General features: G+C 37.1%; 2 protein-coding genes across 2 annotated transcripts; both read left to right on the forward strand.

Annotated features, from left to right (window-relative positions):
* Window positions 1-4969: 4969 nt before the first annotated feature.
* Window positions 4970-5934, forward strand: LOC101115569 (olfactory receptor 52E8). Its single transcript, XM_004016631.4, is given in 2 exon segments — window positions 4970-5027; window positions 5030-5934. Coding segments are annotated over 2 exon segments (957 nt in total). The 5' UTR covers window positions 4970-4975.
* An 11339-nt stretch (window positions 5935-17273) lies between these two features.
* LOC101115824 (olfactory receptor 52E4-like) lies at window positions 17274-18215 on the forward strand. Its single transcript, XM_012096567.3, has one exon. The coding sequence runs from the start codon at window positions 17274-17276 to the stop codon at window positions 18213-18215; it is 942 nt and encodes a 313-aa protein (XP_011951957.2).
* The last annotated feature ends 2010 nt before the right edge of the window (window positions 18216-20225 follow it).

The raw sequence follows: 20225 nt of genomic DNA on the forward strand, positions 1-20225 counted from the left end.
ATGAAGCATAAGCTGGAATCAAGATGCTGGGAGAAATAATATCAATAACCTCAGATATGCAAATGACACCACCCTTATGACATAAAGTGAAGAAGAACTAAAGAGCCTCTGATGAAAGTAAAGAGAGTGAAAAAGTTGGGTTAAAACTCAACATTCAGAAAACTAAGATCATGGCATCCAGTCCCATCACTTCATGACAAAGAGATGGGGAAACAATGGTAACAGTGAGAGACTTTATGTTCTGTTGGGCTTGCAAGTCACTGTAGATGGTGACTGCAGCCATGAAATTAAAAGATGCTTGCTCCTTGGAAGAAAAGCTATGGCCAACCTAGACAGCATATTAAAAGCAGAGACATTGCTTTGCTGACAAAGATCTGTATAGTCAAAGCTATGGTCTTTCTAGTTGTCATGTATGAATGTGAGAGTTGGAGTATAAAGAAAGCTGAGCACCAAAGAATTGATGTTTTTGAATTGTGGTGTTGGAGAAGACTCTTGAGAGGACAGCACGGAGATCCAACCAGTCCATCCTAAAGGAACTCAGTACTGGATATTCATTGGAAGGACTGATGCTGAAGCTGAAACTCCAATACTTTGGCCAACTGATGGGAAGAACTGACTCATTTGAAAAGACTCTGATGCTGGGAAAGACTGAAGATGGGAGGAGAAGGGGACAACAGAGGATGAGATGATTGGATGGCATCACTGACTCGATGCACATGAATTTGAGAAATCTTCAGGAGTTGGTGATGGACACAGAAGCCTGGTATGCTGCAGTCCATGGGTTGCAAAGAGTCAGACAAAACTGAGCAACTGAACTGAACTGAATTGGACTTTCACTCCAACATTATTTATGATAGGCAAGATTTTGAAGCCATCTAAGTGTCTACAGATAGATGAATGGTAAAGAAGATATGGTATACATATACAATGGAATGCTGCTGAGCCATAAAAAATTGAAGTCTTTTCATTTGTGACAACATGGATGTATCTAGGATTTGTTATATTAACTGAAATAAGTCACATAAAGAAAGATAAACACAGTATCATCTCACTTGCATGTGGAATCTAAAAACAAAACCAAGCAAAATGAAAACAGACTCATAGATACAAATAACAATTATTTGTATTAGTTTAGTTTAGATTAAACTATTAGATTAGTTACCAGAGGGGATAATGTTGCAAGGGTTTAAACAAGTGGAGGGGATTAAGTACAAATCTCTGTTATAAAATAAGCCTTATGCTATATATAACATAAAGAATATGGTCAATAATATTGTAGCAACTTTGTATGGGGACAGATGTTTACTAGACTTATTGCAGTGATTATATCATAATGTTGCAAATTCTAAATCACTATGTAGTGTAGGATACCTAGCACTAAGATAATATTGTATGTCAAGTGTATTTCAATAATAGTAATAATAAAGAATTCTTTGAAGCCTAATAACTGCATCAAATTCCCTAAGATACTATTGGGACCCATCCCAGGGGATGTGGGTTTTAAGAAAAGTATAAATACCTCCCACTTAGCATGTTTCTTAGAGACCATGGTAAGTTGTGTAATGGTTAGGCTGTGAAAATATCAAGATGAATGGGGAAAGAGCTTATGCCAAAATAGTATGAAGAGTTAAAGGAAAACTGAAGGTAAAAAAAAAAAACAAGATGAAATGAGAATGCACACTCACAACCTCCTGAGGCTACACTTTTACCTACATGTTCTTATACCTATGATTGTGCAAAATCTCATTTGGAAAATGTGGAAGGAGATGCACCAATATAGCCTGCACTGATTTAGCTATTGTTTCTGATCTAGTTTGCAATTGTATGTATGTGAATAGCAAGAGGACAAGGACTAGTTTCCTCTGTTTTCTAGAACTGCTTTTGAATTCATGGATTTGTTAATAAACGAATCTTGAAGCATAGCTCCGCAGAACAGATTTGATGAAAACAAGACTCAGGGCTAGGTTGATGAAGCATCTGAGAAAGGAAATAGCAGGATTACCATGAGGTTACAAAATTAGGCCAGGACAAGAAGAAGGTATACATGCTCCTTGTGCTCATCAGTTCCGGGAAATGGGAATGTGGATAGTTGGGCTCTGCTGGTGGTTGGTGGAATAGGGCAGAGTAAGTAGATACCATGTCAGAGAGCTGCTGGAGAGCTAAATATACTCTCATGGAGAACTTTAAAGTTAGAAGGTAAATGAGGGATTGGGACCGGTCTTAATTCTGAACCCAGAGAAACTGAAAGATATATGAATATTTATTGAAATAATAGGCCAGTATACATTATAAAATGATTAAATGATTTGTTGATTTGTTAAGTCTTGACAGACTGGAAATGATGTTGACTTTGAGAGGAGGTAAGCATCCATTTTCAAGTCCACTTCGAAAATTCACAGAAATAAGTGGGATAATTGATTTTCTTGGGATGTAACTATTTATTTTCTAAAGTTTTGCTCTGTGGTGCCCTTACGAGAGACTAAGACATCAGATGATTAAGAATTTGGTCATTAATCTACTGGATTTCTGAGTAAGGTCATTGAGAGAATCTGTTATTCCTTTCTGATGTTCTTTCTGTCCACTGTGCTTTCATTTTCACTTTATTCTTACTCCTCACTCCATTTAAAATAAAACACATTTTGTTCTTTGGCTGAAGAACAGTTCTGTGAATCTTAGCCTAAGCCTAACCACCTCCATGGAAATTTTCTGACCCATTTCTATACTAAAGCATTCTGTGAGTACTTCTAAATTGAACTTACAATACAATTTCCAAATTTCATCTTTGGAGTCTTATCTCCCTTACTGCTCAGTGGTCTCATTGAAGGTATGTGGTTAATTTTATTCAAACTTGTATTCAAATTCCCTAATCTAGGTAGGTACACAGAGGACCTCTTAAGTACCTGATGGACTAAATTGAGAGAGTATGTCTCCACTTGGGCTTCCCAGGTGGCCCAGTGGTAAATCCACCTGCCAAGTAAGGAGATTCAGGAGACGTGGGTTTGATCCCTGGGTCAGGAATATCTCCTGGAGAAGAAAATGCCAACCCACTCCAGTGTTCTTGGCTGGAAAATCCCACTGACAGAGGAGTCTGGAGGGCTACAGTCCATGGGGTCATACAGAGTTGGACACGACTGAGCACGGACGCACCTCCCCACTTACCTTATATATTCTTACTAATGAAAGACAGTAGCTGTCTCTGAAAGCTTAACATGACAAAACTGAGAACTTTAACTGTCTTCTCAGCCCTAGCAGTCCAATTTTACCCCACAGGTATAGTATATAACATAGCATATAAATATATATGTATTTCCTGAGAGGATTTCCCAAAGTATCAAATTATCTCTCATTTTTACTAGTCTTCATAGGCTGTAAAGGACACAGCAAATCTTGACATGGGTCAAAGTCAACAGATGTATTTACCTTCTTGTGCATTTATCTCTGATGGACGCTTCTCAGCTTTGACTTCCCTCAATATTTGAATATTCTTAAATTTGAATCAAAACTTTCCATACAATTGCACACATCAAACGTCCACATTTTCTATACAACTAGTTTTTCCCACAAATCTTCCTTTTTGCTTCAAATATTTATTTATTATAACTAAGTTCAGAATTCCCATGTATTCTGGATGAGTGCTATGAAACAAAGTCACTTGATAATTCTTTTAAATGTCACTATAAGGAAGGTATCCATAAAGACATGACCGCCAGGATAGAATCCTGTTAGAAAGTAAGATTTAGGGTATCTAAAATGCTCTGCCCTCTCCCCACGGTTACAAGGTAGAAATATACTTGAAAGTTGCCTAGTCCAGAATATTTAATCTCTGCTTCCTCAGCTGGGCTGTATCTGGACAATGTCTTTACTGAATGTGTTGACTTATGAACTATCTAAATGATAGGCTTATTTAGATTAGTATGATCTCTCAATTCATGTTTCATCATAACTAGAATACTCTGTCAAGTATTTTCCTCCTTTCTATATTATCTATTTTCCAAAATTGATGGGTACTTTAAAAAATTATGATGAGAACTGAGTTGTTTATTTTCTAAAATAAGACATAGAAATTTCTTGTTCTGTTTCTTCTTCAGCAATTCATCTATTTGTGAAGTTTTAAAATTAATTTTTATGTGGTAGAATTTTTCATTTATATGTGTAAATAAAAATAAATTGTTTCTTCTGCCCTAAAAAACCAGACCATCTATTATTCATAAACACCAGAAAAATGCATGAACATACACACAGGATTATGCACGTTATATTTTGAGGGGTTTTTAGATTCCCTAATATGGCAATAGTTGAGATTACAAACACCAAAGAAATCACCATACACCCTAAGCAAAAAATATATGGAACACTATCACATACATAGACTCTGGAATTTTATTCTTTCCACTTATTTCTGGTTATACTCTAGATTTTTAATTTTCACTGTGCAGAGGATATTATTCTGCCCTCTCTTGTTTATTTCAGTTTTTATTAGGGAAAGCGGCAATAAAGTAAGGTAATTTCTATTCCTGGTACCATATGATGCTCAGGAGAGGCTAGCAAAAAATAAGGAGTGGGAGTGTACTTAACCTTGTTTCCTCTTTCAAAAATTTGATATAATTGATACATAGCATTGTGTTATGTTCAAGGTATACAAAGTGTTGATTTGATACATTTGTATATCACAATATGACTACTGCCATAGCTTTAGCTATCACTCCCCTCACATCACATAGACTTTTTTTGTGTGATGAGAACATTCAGTTTGTTAGCAATTTTGATGTAATCAGTATTGTTGACAAAAATTATTTATATTATTTTTAAATAGAAACAAAGGATGATTAAAATGTTCTTTTTCATCTTAACAGGAATCTGAAAAAATGGAGACATGGAGGAGGTATCACTGACTGGAAACCAACAATTGTTTCTGATATGGACAACAGAAAAATTGTGGCAGAAACGATGGGGCAGAATAACTGTGGCAGAAAAAATGTCTATGCCTAATGACACCCAGTTCCATCCTTCTTCATTCTTTTTGTTGGGCATCCCGGGCTAGAAGACATGCATATCTGGATTGGGTTTCCCTTTTTCTTTGTGTATCTTGTTGCACTCCTGGGGAACACTGCTGTCCTATTTGTGATCCAGACTGAGCATAGTCTCCACCAGCCCATGTACTACTTCCTGGCCATATTAGACTCCGTTGACCTGGGTTTATCCACGGCCACCATTCCCAAAATGCTGGGCATCTTCTGGTTCAGCCTCAAAGATATATCCTTTGGAAGCTGCCTTTCCCAGATGTTCTTTATCCACTTCTTCACTGCCATGGAAAGCATTGTGTTGGTGGGCATGGCCTTTGACCGGTACATTGCCATTTGTAAACCCCTTCAGTACACCACGATTCTCACCAGCAAAATCATTGGCGTTATTGCAGGCATTGCTATTCTGCGGAGCCTGTGCATGGTGGCTCCACTGATATTTCTTCTCCTGAGACTACCCTTCTGTGGGCATCATATCATCCCTCATACCTACTGTGAGCACATGAGCATTGCCCGTCTGGCCTGTGCTAGCATCAAAGTCAACATATTATTTGGTCTTGGGGATATGGCTATCTTATTATTGGATGTACTTCTTATCACTCTTTCCTATATCAGGATCCTCTATACTGTCTTCCACCTGCCTTCCTGGGAAGCCCGGTTCAAAGCTCTCAATACCTGTGGCTCCCACATTGGTGTTATCTTAACCTTTTTCACACCAGCATTTTTCTCTTTCTTAACACACCGTTTTGGCCACAACATTCCTCAGTTTATCCATATCCTCTTAGCCAATCTATATGTGATTGTTCCACCAGCCCTTAATCCTGTAATCTATGGAATCAGGACTAAGCAAATTCGGGAACGAGTTTTGAGGAAGTTTAAAAAAAAAAAAAAGGTTAACCATCAATTGCCTTAGAATGTTTAACAGTTCATATTTTTCCATATGCTTATTAGACGGGGTTATTGTCCAAAAAGATAGAGGGCAGGGAGCCTCAACAGTGATTATTAACAGTAACGACATTCCTTTGTCCATAATTCTTTTAGTTTAAAAACAATAGTGAGTTTATTGATGATAATATAATCATCTGTAAGGATTATATCTTTTGAAAACTGTTTATAGTTAGATTGTTGGATCAAGATTGCCCTGTGAAACAGTTACCCTATTTGAAAGTTTTCAAATGAATAGTTGAATATTCATCTGAAAATTCAGTTGGTAATGGAAGGTAGATTGCTAAGGCAGGTAGCTTTAAAATTACAGTAGTTTCTGGATCACCAGAGGAAATGTGAAAGCAATAGAATAAAATCAGTAGCAGGATTTTAGAAATAATAATAATGATATTACTTAGAATCATTAGTATTAATTGTTCTAGAAAATTTACTTATATTAACACATTTCCTATGTGAGTTCTATGATGTGGTTACTTTTTAAATTTGCATTTTTATATGAGTAAATGATGGGTCATAAAATTCTCCATAACAAATTATGATCATGATTTTCACCATAGGGAAACATGAGAAACCATGCATTAGAAATGAAATAGGGAATTCCCTGGTGGTCCAGTGGTTAGAAGTCTGTGCTTTCACTGTCAAGGGCATGGGTTTGATCCCTGGTTTGGGGACTAAGATTCTGCAAGTCTTGGGGCAACATATAATAATAATAATAAGAAAAATGATACATAAAGAATGCTTCTGCTGCTGCTAGGTCACTTCAGTCGTGTCTGACTCTGTGAGACCCCATAGACGGCAGCACACCAGGCTCCCCTGTCCCTGGGATTCTCCAGGCAAGAACACTGGAGTGGGTTGCCATTTCCTTCTCCAGTGCGTGAAAGTGAAGTTGCTCAGTCATGTCTGACTCTTCATGACCCCATGGACTGCAGCCTACCAGGCTCCTCCATCCATGGGATTTTCCAGGCAAGAGTACTGGAGTGGGATGCCATCGCCTTCTCCCACATAAAGAATAACAGTGCATAATTATGAAAAATACATTCAGTACTATGAAATTAAAAGGTGCTTACTCCTTGGAAGGAAAGTTATAACCAATCTAGACAGCATAATAAAAAGCAGAGACATTACTTTGCCAAAAAAGGTCCATCTCGTCAAGGGTATGGTTTTTCCAGTAGTCATGTATGGATGTGAGAGTTGAACTATAAAGAAAGCTGAGTGCAGAAGAATTGATGCTTTTAAACTGTGGTGTTGGGGAAGACTCTTGAGAGTCCTTTGGACTGCAAGGAGATCCAACCAGTCTATCCTAAAGGAAATCAGTCCTGGGTGTTCATTGGAAGGACTGATGCTGAAGCTGAAACTCCAATATACTGGCCATCTGATGCGAAGAGCTGACTCATTTGTAAACACCCTGATGTTGGGAAAGATTGAAGGTGGGAGGAGAAGGGGATGACAGAGAACAGATGGTTGGATGGCATCACCAACTCAATGGACATGAATTTGGGCAAACTCTGGGAGTTGGTGATGGACAGGGAGGCCTGGCGTGCTGTGGTTCATGGGGACACAAAGAGTTGGACATGACTGAGTGACTGAAGTGAACTGAAATAAATATTTATGAACTTCAACACATGCTAAGTTGTATGTGACTACTGGTGATAGACAGATGGAAAGGGAGAGTCTTACGTCCTGAGAATCCCATGGTAGGAAAATTAGGCTATTAAGGCTAAGAACATTTTGTTATAGGATTGTATATTACTTTATTTTGGGAGGAGCCTTCTAGAAAATTTGCAATAATATCCAATAAATATTACAAATATTGCACCAATATATTGAAGAATACCAAGCAAAGCTAGAAATATATTTGGCTTTTTTCACTTTCTAGAATAATCATACAAAAATTATTGACTTAGTCCATAAAGGAGGTGTCATATGAAACTGCATTCAAGAGGGTCTTCCACAGTTATCTCTTTTACTTCAGTTACTTCAGAAATTTTTACTTCTGATTCTTCATCAGCTTATGAGCATGGACATTTTACTGCATGATGAGAAACCATCATAGAGAAATTTTAAAAATATATATTGTCTTCTAAATCTTAAAGCTAATTTTAGCAAAACTGTTGTAAACAGGACAACATAGGTATGCATATATCATACTTGCTAAAAAAAAAAACTCCATAGCAACTGCTAAATCTTTTGTATTTAGAAAATTTAACAAACCAAAAGAACATACTCAGGCAAATTAATAAACAGATATCAGATAAATTGAGTCAAGCTAGCCTATATATTCAGAATCTTCTGACTCTAGACAGGCAAGAAACTTTTAGTCATCCAAATAGACATCAGAGGAGCTCACATTAAAAAGCAAAAATAATATTATCATATTCAGATATAAGTAAATATAAAAAACTTTAGAACACTTTATGTAGCAAATTGAGCCTTTGGATAAAATCATCACAGTAAGAAAAAAACTCTCGAAGATATTGAGGAAGAACACATAGCTACCCAATTTGTTTTTCAGTAGTCAAAGGATGAAAATTAAAAAATATTTTTTGACACATTTAAGTTAGGCATTCCTTCTGCTTACCGACATTTCCAAGTTTTCTTTTTCTTCCAGGATCATGGGGTGGGGGGGCGGTTTATGTGTGTAAATCTTGCCTGGAGAATCTCAGGGATGGGGGAGCCTGGTGGGCTGCCCTCTGTGGGGTCACACAGTCGGACACGACTAAAGTGACTTAGCAGCAGCACGTGTGTAAACCTTCTTGCAGTTAGACTTGGCCATGGGACTTGCTATGGCAAAATATTTGTAGAAATGACATCTGTCAATTCTTAGTGAAATATTTAAGACTAATTGTGTACTTTTTCATTTTCTCTCCCACCTCTTGTGTTCACTGAAGGCTTTTGTTCAGATGTCATGTCATAAAATTCTGACCTTTGTCAGAATAACTCCCTGAGTGACTACAATAGAGCCCCTCCCCACTCCCAAAGCTTGTATTAGTCATGTAGTAGGAATAAGAATTAAACCTTTTATTTCTTTAAACACTGAAATTTGGGAGGGAGTGGGTATTATCTCAGCATTATCTACACTATCTTGAATAGTATCATATTTATGAAAAGTGTCCAAGAATAGCCAATTTTCTTCCTGAAGAACTATATTGGAAGACATACAGACAAACAACAAGACCTGTTCTAAAGCTATAGTAGTGAAGACCTATAATAAAGCATAGTGATTTGGAGAGTATTGTTTTGGTGCAAGTATAGAGGCATTGAAACATGTATAATATCATATATGAAACGAAACGCCAGTCCAGGTTCGATGCATGATACTGGATGCTTGGGGCTGGTGCACTGAGACGACCCAGAAGGATGGTATGGGGAGGGAGGAAGGAGGGGGGTTCAGGATGGGGAACACGTGTATACCTGTGGCGGATTCATGTTGATGTATGGCAAAACCAATACAATATTGTAAAGTAACTAGCCTCCAATTAAAATAAATAAATTTATATTAAAAAAAAGAAAACCAGTCCAATGAAACTGAATAGAGAGTTCAGAAACAGACCCACAGATACATGTTTGTACGAATTATAGGAGAGATAACATTGTAGTACAGTAACAAAGATGATATTTTTGAAAAGATATTGGATAAATTGGAGAGTCACAGAAAGGAACAGTGAATTTTGATGTTTATCTTACATTATACAAAAAATCCTCTCCAAATGAATTGTACATGTAAACTTGAAAGGGAAAACCATACAACTTCTGGACAGATAACTTTCCAAAAAGAAGGGATCATAAAGACACAATACATACACATATATGTGCTAACAATATGAGAAATATATTCTTAAAATTAAGAACATCTTTTATCAAATAAAGCATATCAAACATATATATTTTATCAAATAAATAACAAGGAGAATAGACAAACCAAATGCCTCAAATTAAATAATATATACATGATGCTTATGAATTGATAAGAAAATGGAACACTACCACCTAGAAAACTTAGCAAAGTGTTTGTATGGGGCTTTTGCAAAGGAAGATGTCCAAATTTCTAGTGAGCATGAAAAGATGCACTGTTTTCTTAGTCACAAAGGAAATGCATATAAAATCACAAAGCAATTCCACTACATACTGACCATAATGGATAAAGTGAAAGGATCGCAAGAGTCAGACATGGCTTAGCGACTAAACCACCAAAGTACCAAATATGTGCAACTAGAATCCTCAAACCTTGCTGGTGAGATGGTAAATTGGTAAAATCATTTTAGAAAACTATTTGGCAGTATCTCAGGAAGCTATCCTTTGCACCCCAGTTCACTCCATCATCACAAACATAGAGTGATTTTGTCTGATGTTCATCTCTTGAAAAGTTGCTTATGTTAAGTTGGTATTGTCATGGTCAAGATATTGCTGCCAGTCCAATGAGCCAATGCCAACTGTTAGAACTGCTTTATTCTGTCTCTGAAGAGAGTCAGCTTCATAATTCTATGCTTATGCAGGCTAGACACAGTGCCTAATCCTTCTGTAATGTCCACAAGTAATGTAAGTTTATGTTTTCCCTTGTAGTTTTTATTGCGCCATCTTCCAAGTCCTTTCTAAAGGAAATTAGGTTAGAAAGCATAGAAAACATACAAGTTCTCTGAGTTTCTGTAGCTCTAAATTTAACACTGTACAACTTAAACTTAATTATTTGCACATTTATAAGTTGTTAGTGGGGCTTCCCTGGTAGTTCAGGGAGAAAGAATCTGCCTGCGCAACAGGAGACAAAGGATTCAATCCCTGGGTAGGGAAGAGCCCCTGGAGAAGGAAATAGCAACATACTCCAGTATTTTTGCCTGGAAAATCTCATGGACAGAGAAGCCAGACAGGTTACCATCCCTGGGTTTGCAAAAGAGTCAGACATGATTTAGCAACTAAACAACAACATCTTGTGGTTAGTATTGTCCATGCAACCAGAATATAGGCCTCATGGGGAAAAGATTTACAGACTAAAACAATCTGGCCACATACTTCATCTTTTTTTGGCCATGTGGCAAAAGGGATCTTAGTTCCCTAACCAGGCATGGAACCCATACCCCTCACAGTGGAAGCATGGATTCAACCACTGGGCCACCAAGAAGTATAGACATTCTTAATTTTAAATAAGTGTTCAATGGCTACTTGACTTCTAGATCATGGCAAAGATATTTACTGGAAAAAAAAAATGTCACAATAATTAGAGAATATAACAGCCTTGGGGGACCAGATAGAAAAATCATAGGTTGCTTCAGGTATTATTCTTATAGGACTGACGGCAAGGGAATAATTAGAACTATTGGGTTCTTAGAGAATTAGAAATACTTTGAAATTGGGAACCTACAGGGAGAAACTTGAAAGTCCCAAAGGCTTCCTTTGCTCATGTCCTTTTTTATGCCTTCAAACCTGTGGTAAGAACTTGTGAATTCATTTTCTTTGATGCTTTCATACTGTGGAGCCCCAGAAGAGTAGCTACTCCCAGTCTGGGAGGAAATTTTCCATTCTCATAAGTTTTACTCTTTAGACCACAGTTACAGTGCTGAGACATGCTTAGCACATTTATTAGTCTGGATTGTACTTTTTTTTTTTTTTTTTAACGTTGGCTATTCCTGAAGCTGGTAAGTTGGTGGAGGCTTAGCTGTGGCTATATGCATTTGAACACATAGATTAGGAAAGTTTGGACTTGAATCTGTTGATTTAACCCCCTCACTAACTTTACATATGAAATTAATTTGGAGGAGATAAACCAAAATATTTTACATTCTTCTTTCTTTTTTTTTTTACATTCTTATTTCTAATTGATAGAATTGCAGGTAAGTCTGTGTATTTTAGTGTTTTATTACTTTTTTGTACAAGTATTTCTAATTTTCATGAAAAGAGGACTAAAAAGAAGAAGCTAAACAGTCAACTAAGCAACTCGTTATGATATTGCTCAACTAAGCAACTCATTATGATATTGCTAAATTCTCTCTCTTCCTCTTCGATCTTTTCTGTCCCTTTCCCTCACATATTCTGACTTCTTTGTTTTTTTCTGTATCTCTTTCTCCCTCCTTCCCATTTCTAATTCTCTCTTTTAGTTTAATTCTACTGAACTTTTTCATGCTACAGGTTATTTTGAAATATTACTTGGTATTTAATATCCAAAAGTAGACATTCTAAAATTTTTTTCAAATCAAACCAACATATGATAAAGAGCCTCAATATGTTTAATTACTTTCAGATTCCAAATAGTTTGTAGTTTCTTAAAAGCATACAATGAAATTTCCATGCTGATTTATATACATAAGACTCCTTGTTTACAAATATATTCATTCTTGATTTAGTCTTCCATATTATCAAGCAAGTTTAGTGTTAAATGGACTTACCTGGTGGCTCAGCTGGTAAAGAATCCACCTGCAATGATGGAGACATGGGTTCAATCCCTGGGTTGGGAAGATCTCCAGGAGAAGGGGATGACTACCCACTCCGTTATTCTGGCCTGGAGAATTCCACGGAGTGTATAGTCCATGGGGTTGCAAAGAGTCAGACATGACTGAACCACTTTCACTGTTTACTTTAGCATTAAATATATAAGCTGTACAGAAAACACACAACACTAGCAGGTGGTGCCGCTGGTAAAGAATCTGCCTGCCAGTGTAGTAGATGCAAGAGACATGGGTTTGATCCCTGGGCTGGGAAGAGCCCCTGGAGAAGGAAATGGCAAACCACGCCAGTATTCTTGCCTGGAAAATCCCATGAGCCTGGTGGGCTACAGTCCATTGGATCACAAAGAATTGGACACGACTGAGCAACTGAGCACACAAAAACACATAACAGTTGAAAAATAATCAGTTTTTAAAATCATATCTCTTCTTTCCTGTAAAAGTAGCTATTTGTAGAACTCAATCATTACTTGCTCTTCCAGTTTATTTATCATTTAAAAAAACATTAGAGTCTCCTTTGATGCCCTGTACATACACACAGACATAAAGAACACACTTTAGCTTAGTGGGAGGAGAGGCTGGGATGATTTGAGAGAGTAGCATTGAAACATATACATTATCTTATTTAAAATAGATAGCTGGTGGGAGTTTAACATATCATGCAGGGCACCCAAAGTTGGTGTTCCATGACAACTTGGAGGGATGGAGTCGGGAGAGACTTGGGAGGGGGCTTTGGGAGGAAGGGAACACATGTGTGCCTAAGGCCAATTCATGTTGATGTATGCAAAGCCATCACAATATTGTAAAGTGATTATCCTCCAATTAAAATTAAAAAACATTTTAGGGTCAAATTTAGAAAAAGTAAGATGATAGTCTCTTTCCCAAATTATGAACATGTATTTATTTATTTATTTAGCTACCCACCTGTTCTATTTGGTATAGAATGGAAAGGCGAATCTCATTTGAGTTGAAATATATCTGATATATAACAATTGCTTCTGAACTAGGCTGGTTCAGTGTTGTGCAAAAGAATAATTTTGATCTTACAGACAGGTACTCCTTTATCCAGGACTGCAGAATACCTGATTGAACATCTTTCTGGTTTTAGCACTGTTACTGAGCTTTTGTTGTTCATTGTACATAGGAATAAAGATCTTTTAGAGTGAATAAGTATCTTTTAGATAGGTGACATGCAGGATGAGACTGTTTTGCAGTAATTTCCCCCCTATTTTTACTTTTAATTTATTTCTGTTGCCTTATTCAGGAAGTTTTGATTTAAGGTCTCACAAGTCTTTGGCATCACCTTTTGCCCCTTGTACAATTCTGTTTAGGCACTCTAATATAAATTATGACTTTATGTTGAAAACAAGTTGACATTGCAAAAGACTGATTAACTTTAATTTTTGGAAAATGTACCACTATGAAACTATATTATTGATGTTTTACTGATGTGTTTGAGTAGCCAAATAGTCAGGAGGTCCCATGGGAGAACAAGTAATGCATGAACAAATCTACCAGTTACGTTCTACTTCCTATTTTTGATTGTCATGATCACCTGCTTTTATAACTTTTATAAAATTCTCTCTAGAATGTCCTCCTTGTATTTTCTTTTTATTACATCACAGGCCCATTGATAGCTTCCCTATCAGGAAAGCCTCTGATCAGAGTGCTCTTTCTTATGTACTCAGAGTACCGTTTTTGAGGATTATGGTTTTCTTTTTCATTTCTCTATCCTTAACTGCCAGATATACTGTGTGATATCTGTTACCATTCTTCTAACATGAGGACTTTTCACCAGGAGTCAAAATGAATAATTGCCTACTCATTCAGTCTTTTTGTAAAAGAAATGTTTTGAGTCTCAGCTTTCCACCAAATCCTGTGCTAGAGAAATAATGATGAACAAAACCACTTCCTGGCCTCTGATGCAACTCTGCATGAAGCTTACAATTACATGGGGACTTGGACATTGATTAAATAACCATACAGAGAGCTATGGAGTAGAATTAAGGGTCCTGGGAGAGAAATATAACAAGTCAACACTGAGTTCCATGAAGCCTTTCTGAGCATGAGTAACTAAAAGACCTGGGAGATTAATGGGAGGATGATGCTGGTTCTTCTTTCTCTTCCTCATATCAGCCTTGATGTATATACCTTACAACAGATACATTTAGATATTTAGAGACTTTAGCTTCCTATCTTTTCTCTTAAAGGATCATGCTTCTTTTATTCTTAGAATCTTCTAAGATTCCTAAAACCTTAAGGGAACAGTGTACTGTGATGTCCCCTAACTTCCTTAGCTTCAAAGAAAAGGTCAAGTCTCTTATTATTAATACTATTTCATTCTCTTCAAAGAGAGAAGAGAATCTGTCTTTCACAGATTATAATTAAGAACACACTCATATTTGGTTCCCTCTTCTTTAGAAATGTGTATTTAGACCAATTATGTTAAAATTTGCAAGAGGTAGTACGGAACAAGGAAGAGTAATTGGAAGAAACTGGAGATTGCTAACCACAAATTTAATGTAGCACAAGAAAAAGAATGAAGGACTGACTGCTTAGTTCTAAAATAAGCACATTTGGGCAGAACGCTGGGAATACCAGAAGGTCAGAGAGCTGGGTGACTGGAACAAAGCAGTTTTGTTTTGAGGATTAAGACCTGCACCTGCGATTCAGACTAAAAAAATCACAATGAGGTACCATCTCACACTGATCAGAATGGTTGCTATCAAAAAGTCTACAAACAATAAATGCTGGAGAGGATGCAGAGAAAAGGAACCCTCTTACACTGTTGATGGGAATGCAAACTCAAGTTTGTATTTGAGTACAGCTACTATGACAGTGTGGAGATTCCTTAAAAAACTGGAAATAGAACTACTGTATTACCCAGGAATTCCGAGGAAACCAGAATTGAAAGAGACATTTGTACCCCAATGTTCATCACAGCACTGTTTACAATAGCTAGGAGATGGAAGCAATGTGACTGTCCATTGGCAGATGAATGGATAAGAAAGTTGTGGTACATACACACAATAGAATATTACTCAGCTATTAAAAAGAATGCATTTGGATCAGTTCAAATAAGGTGGATGAAACTGGAGTCTACTATACAGAGTGAAGTAAGTCAGAAAGTAAACACCAATACAGTATATTAATGCATATATATGGAATTTAGAAAGATGGTAACCATGACCCAATATGCGAGATAGCAAAAGAAACACAGTAAAGAACAGACTTTTGGACTCTGTGGGAGAAGGCAAGGGTGCGGTGAGTTGAGAGAATAGAACTCAAACATGTGTATTACCATATGTGAAACAGATCGCCAGTCCAGGTTTAATGCATGAGACAGGGCGCTCAGGACCGGGGCACTGGGATGACCCTGAGGGATGGGATGGGGAGGGAGGTGAGACTGGGGTTCGGGATGTGGAACACATGAACACCCATGGCTGATTTATGTCAATGTATGGCAAAAATCAGTACAATATTTTAAAGTAATTAGCCCCCAATTAAAAAAAAAAAGAAATCCACTTACTCAGGAACCAGAATCAGTCTTGATTTCCCATGTCTGAATACCAAGTAATATAATTTATTTGAAATTTCCCTGTGAGACTGAGATAATTTTAAATACTTGTATAATGTTATTATTTTAGAATTATTCTCTTCCTTCTTATAACAATGACAATATAATAATGATATAGGTGTTTTAGAAATGAAGTAAGACCAGGTTGTTGGTGCAAGAAAATAGGGGAAAAATGGGGAGCCTGAAGCATTGTCAGAGTTTTAAACTTGAGTCAACCTTGCTAAAAGAGAGATGGTTTTATATCTAAAATTAATTTTGTAGCATTGAATTTTGTGAAGTCAGTGACCTTATAAGGGAAGGTTCTATTTCAAAGAATAAAGCACATGTCTTCATATATTGATGACAAAAGTAAGAAATAACACAAATTTAGAAGCAAAAAATATATATGCTTATATATGCTGCAGCTTCCCACCAGCTATCTATTTTATACATGGTAGAAGGCAATGGCAACCCACTTCAGTACTCTTGCCTGGAAAATCCCATGGATGGAGGAGCCTGGTAGGCTGCAGTCCATGGGGTCGCGAAGAATCGGACACAACTGAGCAACTTCACTTTCACTTTTCACTTTCATGCATTGGAGAAGGAAATGGCAGCCCACTCCAGTGTTCCTGCCTGGAGAATCCCAGGGACGGGGGAGCCCGGTGGGCTGCCATCCGTGGGGTCGCACAGAGTCGGACACGACTGAAGCGACTTAGCAGCAGCAGCAGTGTACCTATGTCAGTGCTACTTTCATAGCATGTTGAGAAAGAAATATATGTCACAGTAAGTACTGGGGGGGAAAGCTCATTGATTTCAACTGGAAACCCCCAAGGGCATATGTTAGAGTAATATTTCTAGTTAAGCAAATGGTTTTAAAGGCTGCTTCTGAAATCTATAATAATGCCAATGCTCACAAATTGTAATCATTTATCAGTGGGATATGAATGTGTGTATCTTCTCTCAATTTATAATTAACATTTCAAAAAGTTAGAGCCTAGTATAGAATCTTATATTAACTGACTTGGTCTAATTTCTCACTAAAACTAATTTAGATTATCTTGTCCAATGTCTCAATATCCATTCATTTCTTAAGGAATAGTCTCCTTCACGTGCCGTATATAACAATGAAAGTAAATGAGATGAAGAGAAGTCTGTGGAATAACATGCTCTTTCTTCCATATTTCTAGAGAAAGTGTGCATACTTATATCTTATTGTTCTGCTGCAGTATTAGCAATATTGATGAGGCATTGGGAAGCCATATGCAGAACTAAAGATTCCTTCAAATGAGTGGAGTGTGACCATCAAAAGCCTTTGCCGATATGTCTCCAGCCAATAACTCATGGATTCACCCCTCATCTTTCCTGTTGTTGGGAATTCCAGGACTGGAAAATATGCAAGTCTGGCTTGGCTTTCCATTTGGTATAGTGTATCTGATTGCCCTCCTTGGGAATATTACCATCCTCTTTGTCATCCAGACTGAACACAGTCTTCACCAGCCCATGTTCTATTTTTTAGCCATCTTGGCTCTCACAGACCTGGGCCTGTCCACAGCTGCTATTCTCAAAATGCTAGGCATCTTTTGGTTTAACCTAGGTGTGATTTCCTTTGGGGGATGCTTAACTCAAATGTTTTTCATACATCTGTTTACAGGCTTTGAAACATTCATGCTTGTAGCCATGGCTTTTGATCGCTACGTTGCCATTTGCCACCCTGTTCGATATAACACAATCCTCACCAACAGAAATACCTGTATTATTGTGGAAATAGGAATGTTGAAACATCTGGTTTTTGTTTTTCCACTTATATCCCTCCTTCTAAGGCTTTCATTCTGTGGACATAATACTATACCCCACACCTACTGTGAGCATATGGGCATTGCCCGTTTGGCCTGTGTCAGCATAAAGGTCAATATATTGTTTGGATTAATCCTTATTTCTATGATACTTTTGGATGTTATTTTGATTGCTATATCTTATGTGAAGATTCTACATGCTGTCTTCAGACTCCCATCCCAGGAGGCCAGACTCAAAGCTCTTCACACCTGTGGTTTCCATGTGTGTGTCATTTTAGCTTTCTTCACTCCAGCCTTTTTCTCCTTTATGACTCATCGATTTGGACACAATAGTCCACATTATATCCACATCCTCCTGGCTAATTTATATGTGGTCATCCCCCCTGCTCTTAACCCCATTATTTATGGGATGAGAACAAAGCAGATCCTAAATCAGGTGGTGACAATATTTCATTTTAAAGAAGCTTGACTCTGAACATTTGATTTGAAAAGAGCCTTAAAATAATTTTGTTTTCCATCCTTTAAAATTAAAGTGTCCTTAAGATTTAATGGAGAATATGCTTTACAGAATATGATATTAAATATCATATTGAGATATCATATTGAGAGAGTTAATTCCTAAGCAGGTTAATAAGCTCAGGGTTCCTGAGGAGGAGAAAGGGGTCTGGGGCTCTCAAGGAGGAGATCGGGTTCTGGAATTCTCAAGAAGGAGGAAAGGGCAAATTTTTTCTTCCTCTCTACATTCCTGAGTCTTAGTCACATACAACGTTTTTCCTTTAAGCCTGGAACTGATGATTACAGAAAAAACAACTCAGTTTAAACTCTGTACTGAGGATTATATAACAACAATATATCCCGCTTGAGGACAGTTTCTCTTTCCTGAAAATCTTTTGGCTAATCCTGTTATCTTAAAATGTAAATTATGGGAGTGGGTCTAGTAAGATCTTTGTAGCCTTGAGACATTCTTTTGATTTATTGTAATAACTGATTAAAAAGTATAGAACTCCCTTGCTAACACTAGCAAGGGGGGCATTCTCCTTCCCCCTTCTGATGTCTATGTCAGAAGCTTTCTCATCCCTTTTCTTACTTTAATAAAACTCTGATACACAAAATCTCTTGAGTGATCAAACCTGGTCCCTGGTCCTGAAGCTAAATTTTCTTCGGAGATCATGAATCCAACATCATTCACTGTAAGCTATCAGTATTTCCTTATTTATATGCAGTATCAAATTGGAATTAAATTTACAGAGCAATTATTAGTCCCAAGACAAAATTTAAGTTTTATTGTTAATAGTTAGGTATAATTCATTTCTGTAACAGATATTAAAATCAGCATTTGAGAATTAAGTCTTAATGCAACTCAAGTAGTATTAAATAGTCTTTCTATACAGAATTCATTAATTATGATAGAGGAGCGTTGTGCTGCCAAGAACTATCTTAGCTGTAATGGGTCTAAATAGACAATGCTGCAAGATACGAGTTCCAGAAAAACTAATCAAAGAATCTGAACACAGACCTTTTTGCTTCCCTGGTAGAGTTGGTTCCCATGAAAAAAATAATTATAATGTAAAAAAAAAATCAACGAACAACATAGACATAATTTTTTATTAAATTTCATGCTTTGTAATAGCAACTGAAGCAATTACACAGAAGTAAAACAACTCAAAGGGCTTATAAGGCTTTACAGGATACACTCATTTTACGCTGTAATTAAGATCAAGGTAAATAAAGTACAGCGGTAGAAAGAAACAGATATAGCAGGCAAGCATAGAAAGAAATTGAAAATGTTTAGGCACAACTCCTGGGATGCTTTATCAATTGTGTATAATGAACTTCATCTTTGTTGTGAACCACCAGAAAATGTTCAGACAACTTGTGTATGTGTGCTCAGTGGTGTCTGACTCTTTGCAACCCCATGGTTAATGTTAGCTCACAAGGCTTCTCTGTCCACAGACTTTTCCAGGCAAGAATACTGAAGAGGGTTGCCATTTCCTTCTCCCGGCGATCTTTGCAACGCAGGGACTGAGCCTATGTCTCCTGCATCTCCTGCATTGGCAGACAGATTCTTTATCACCTTGCCACCTGGGAAGCCCATAGTTTTACCCAAGCTGAGGGCACATATTTACTGAGAATCTTTTAAACATTACTGTTTGCATAGAGAAATCTGGGATTTCCAAAGTATGGATGGACATTATTGAATCAGTTGAAGGCTTAGATAGAACAAAAGACTGACCTTCCTTGAAGAAGTTCTGCCAGCTGCTAAGTATATCTATTCCAATTATGCATTCTGGAAAAAACCACAAAAGAGTTTCAGAGACTGAGTGGGCCAATGTGAGATGGGCCTGTGTTAAAATTTCATTGCTCCTCTGACTTCCAAAAGTCCCTTTCTGACTGTATGGACTTTTTAAAATATATAGAGATATAATTTTTTTTCACAATATACTACTAAGAAAATAAAAAACCCAAGCTCCAGACTAAG

The sequence above is a fragment of the Ovis aries genome, chromosome 15 (assembly GCF_016772045.2).
Source record: "Ovis aries strain OAR_USU_Benz2616 breed Rambouillet chromosome 15, ARS-UI_Ramb_v3.0, whole genome shotgun sequence".
Lineage (NCBI taxonomy): Eukaryota > Metazoa > Chordata > Mammalia > Artiodactyla > Bovidae > Ovis > Ovis aries.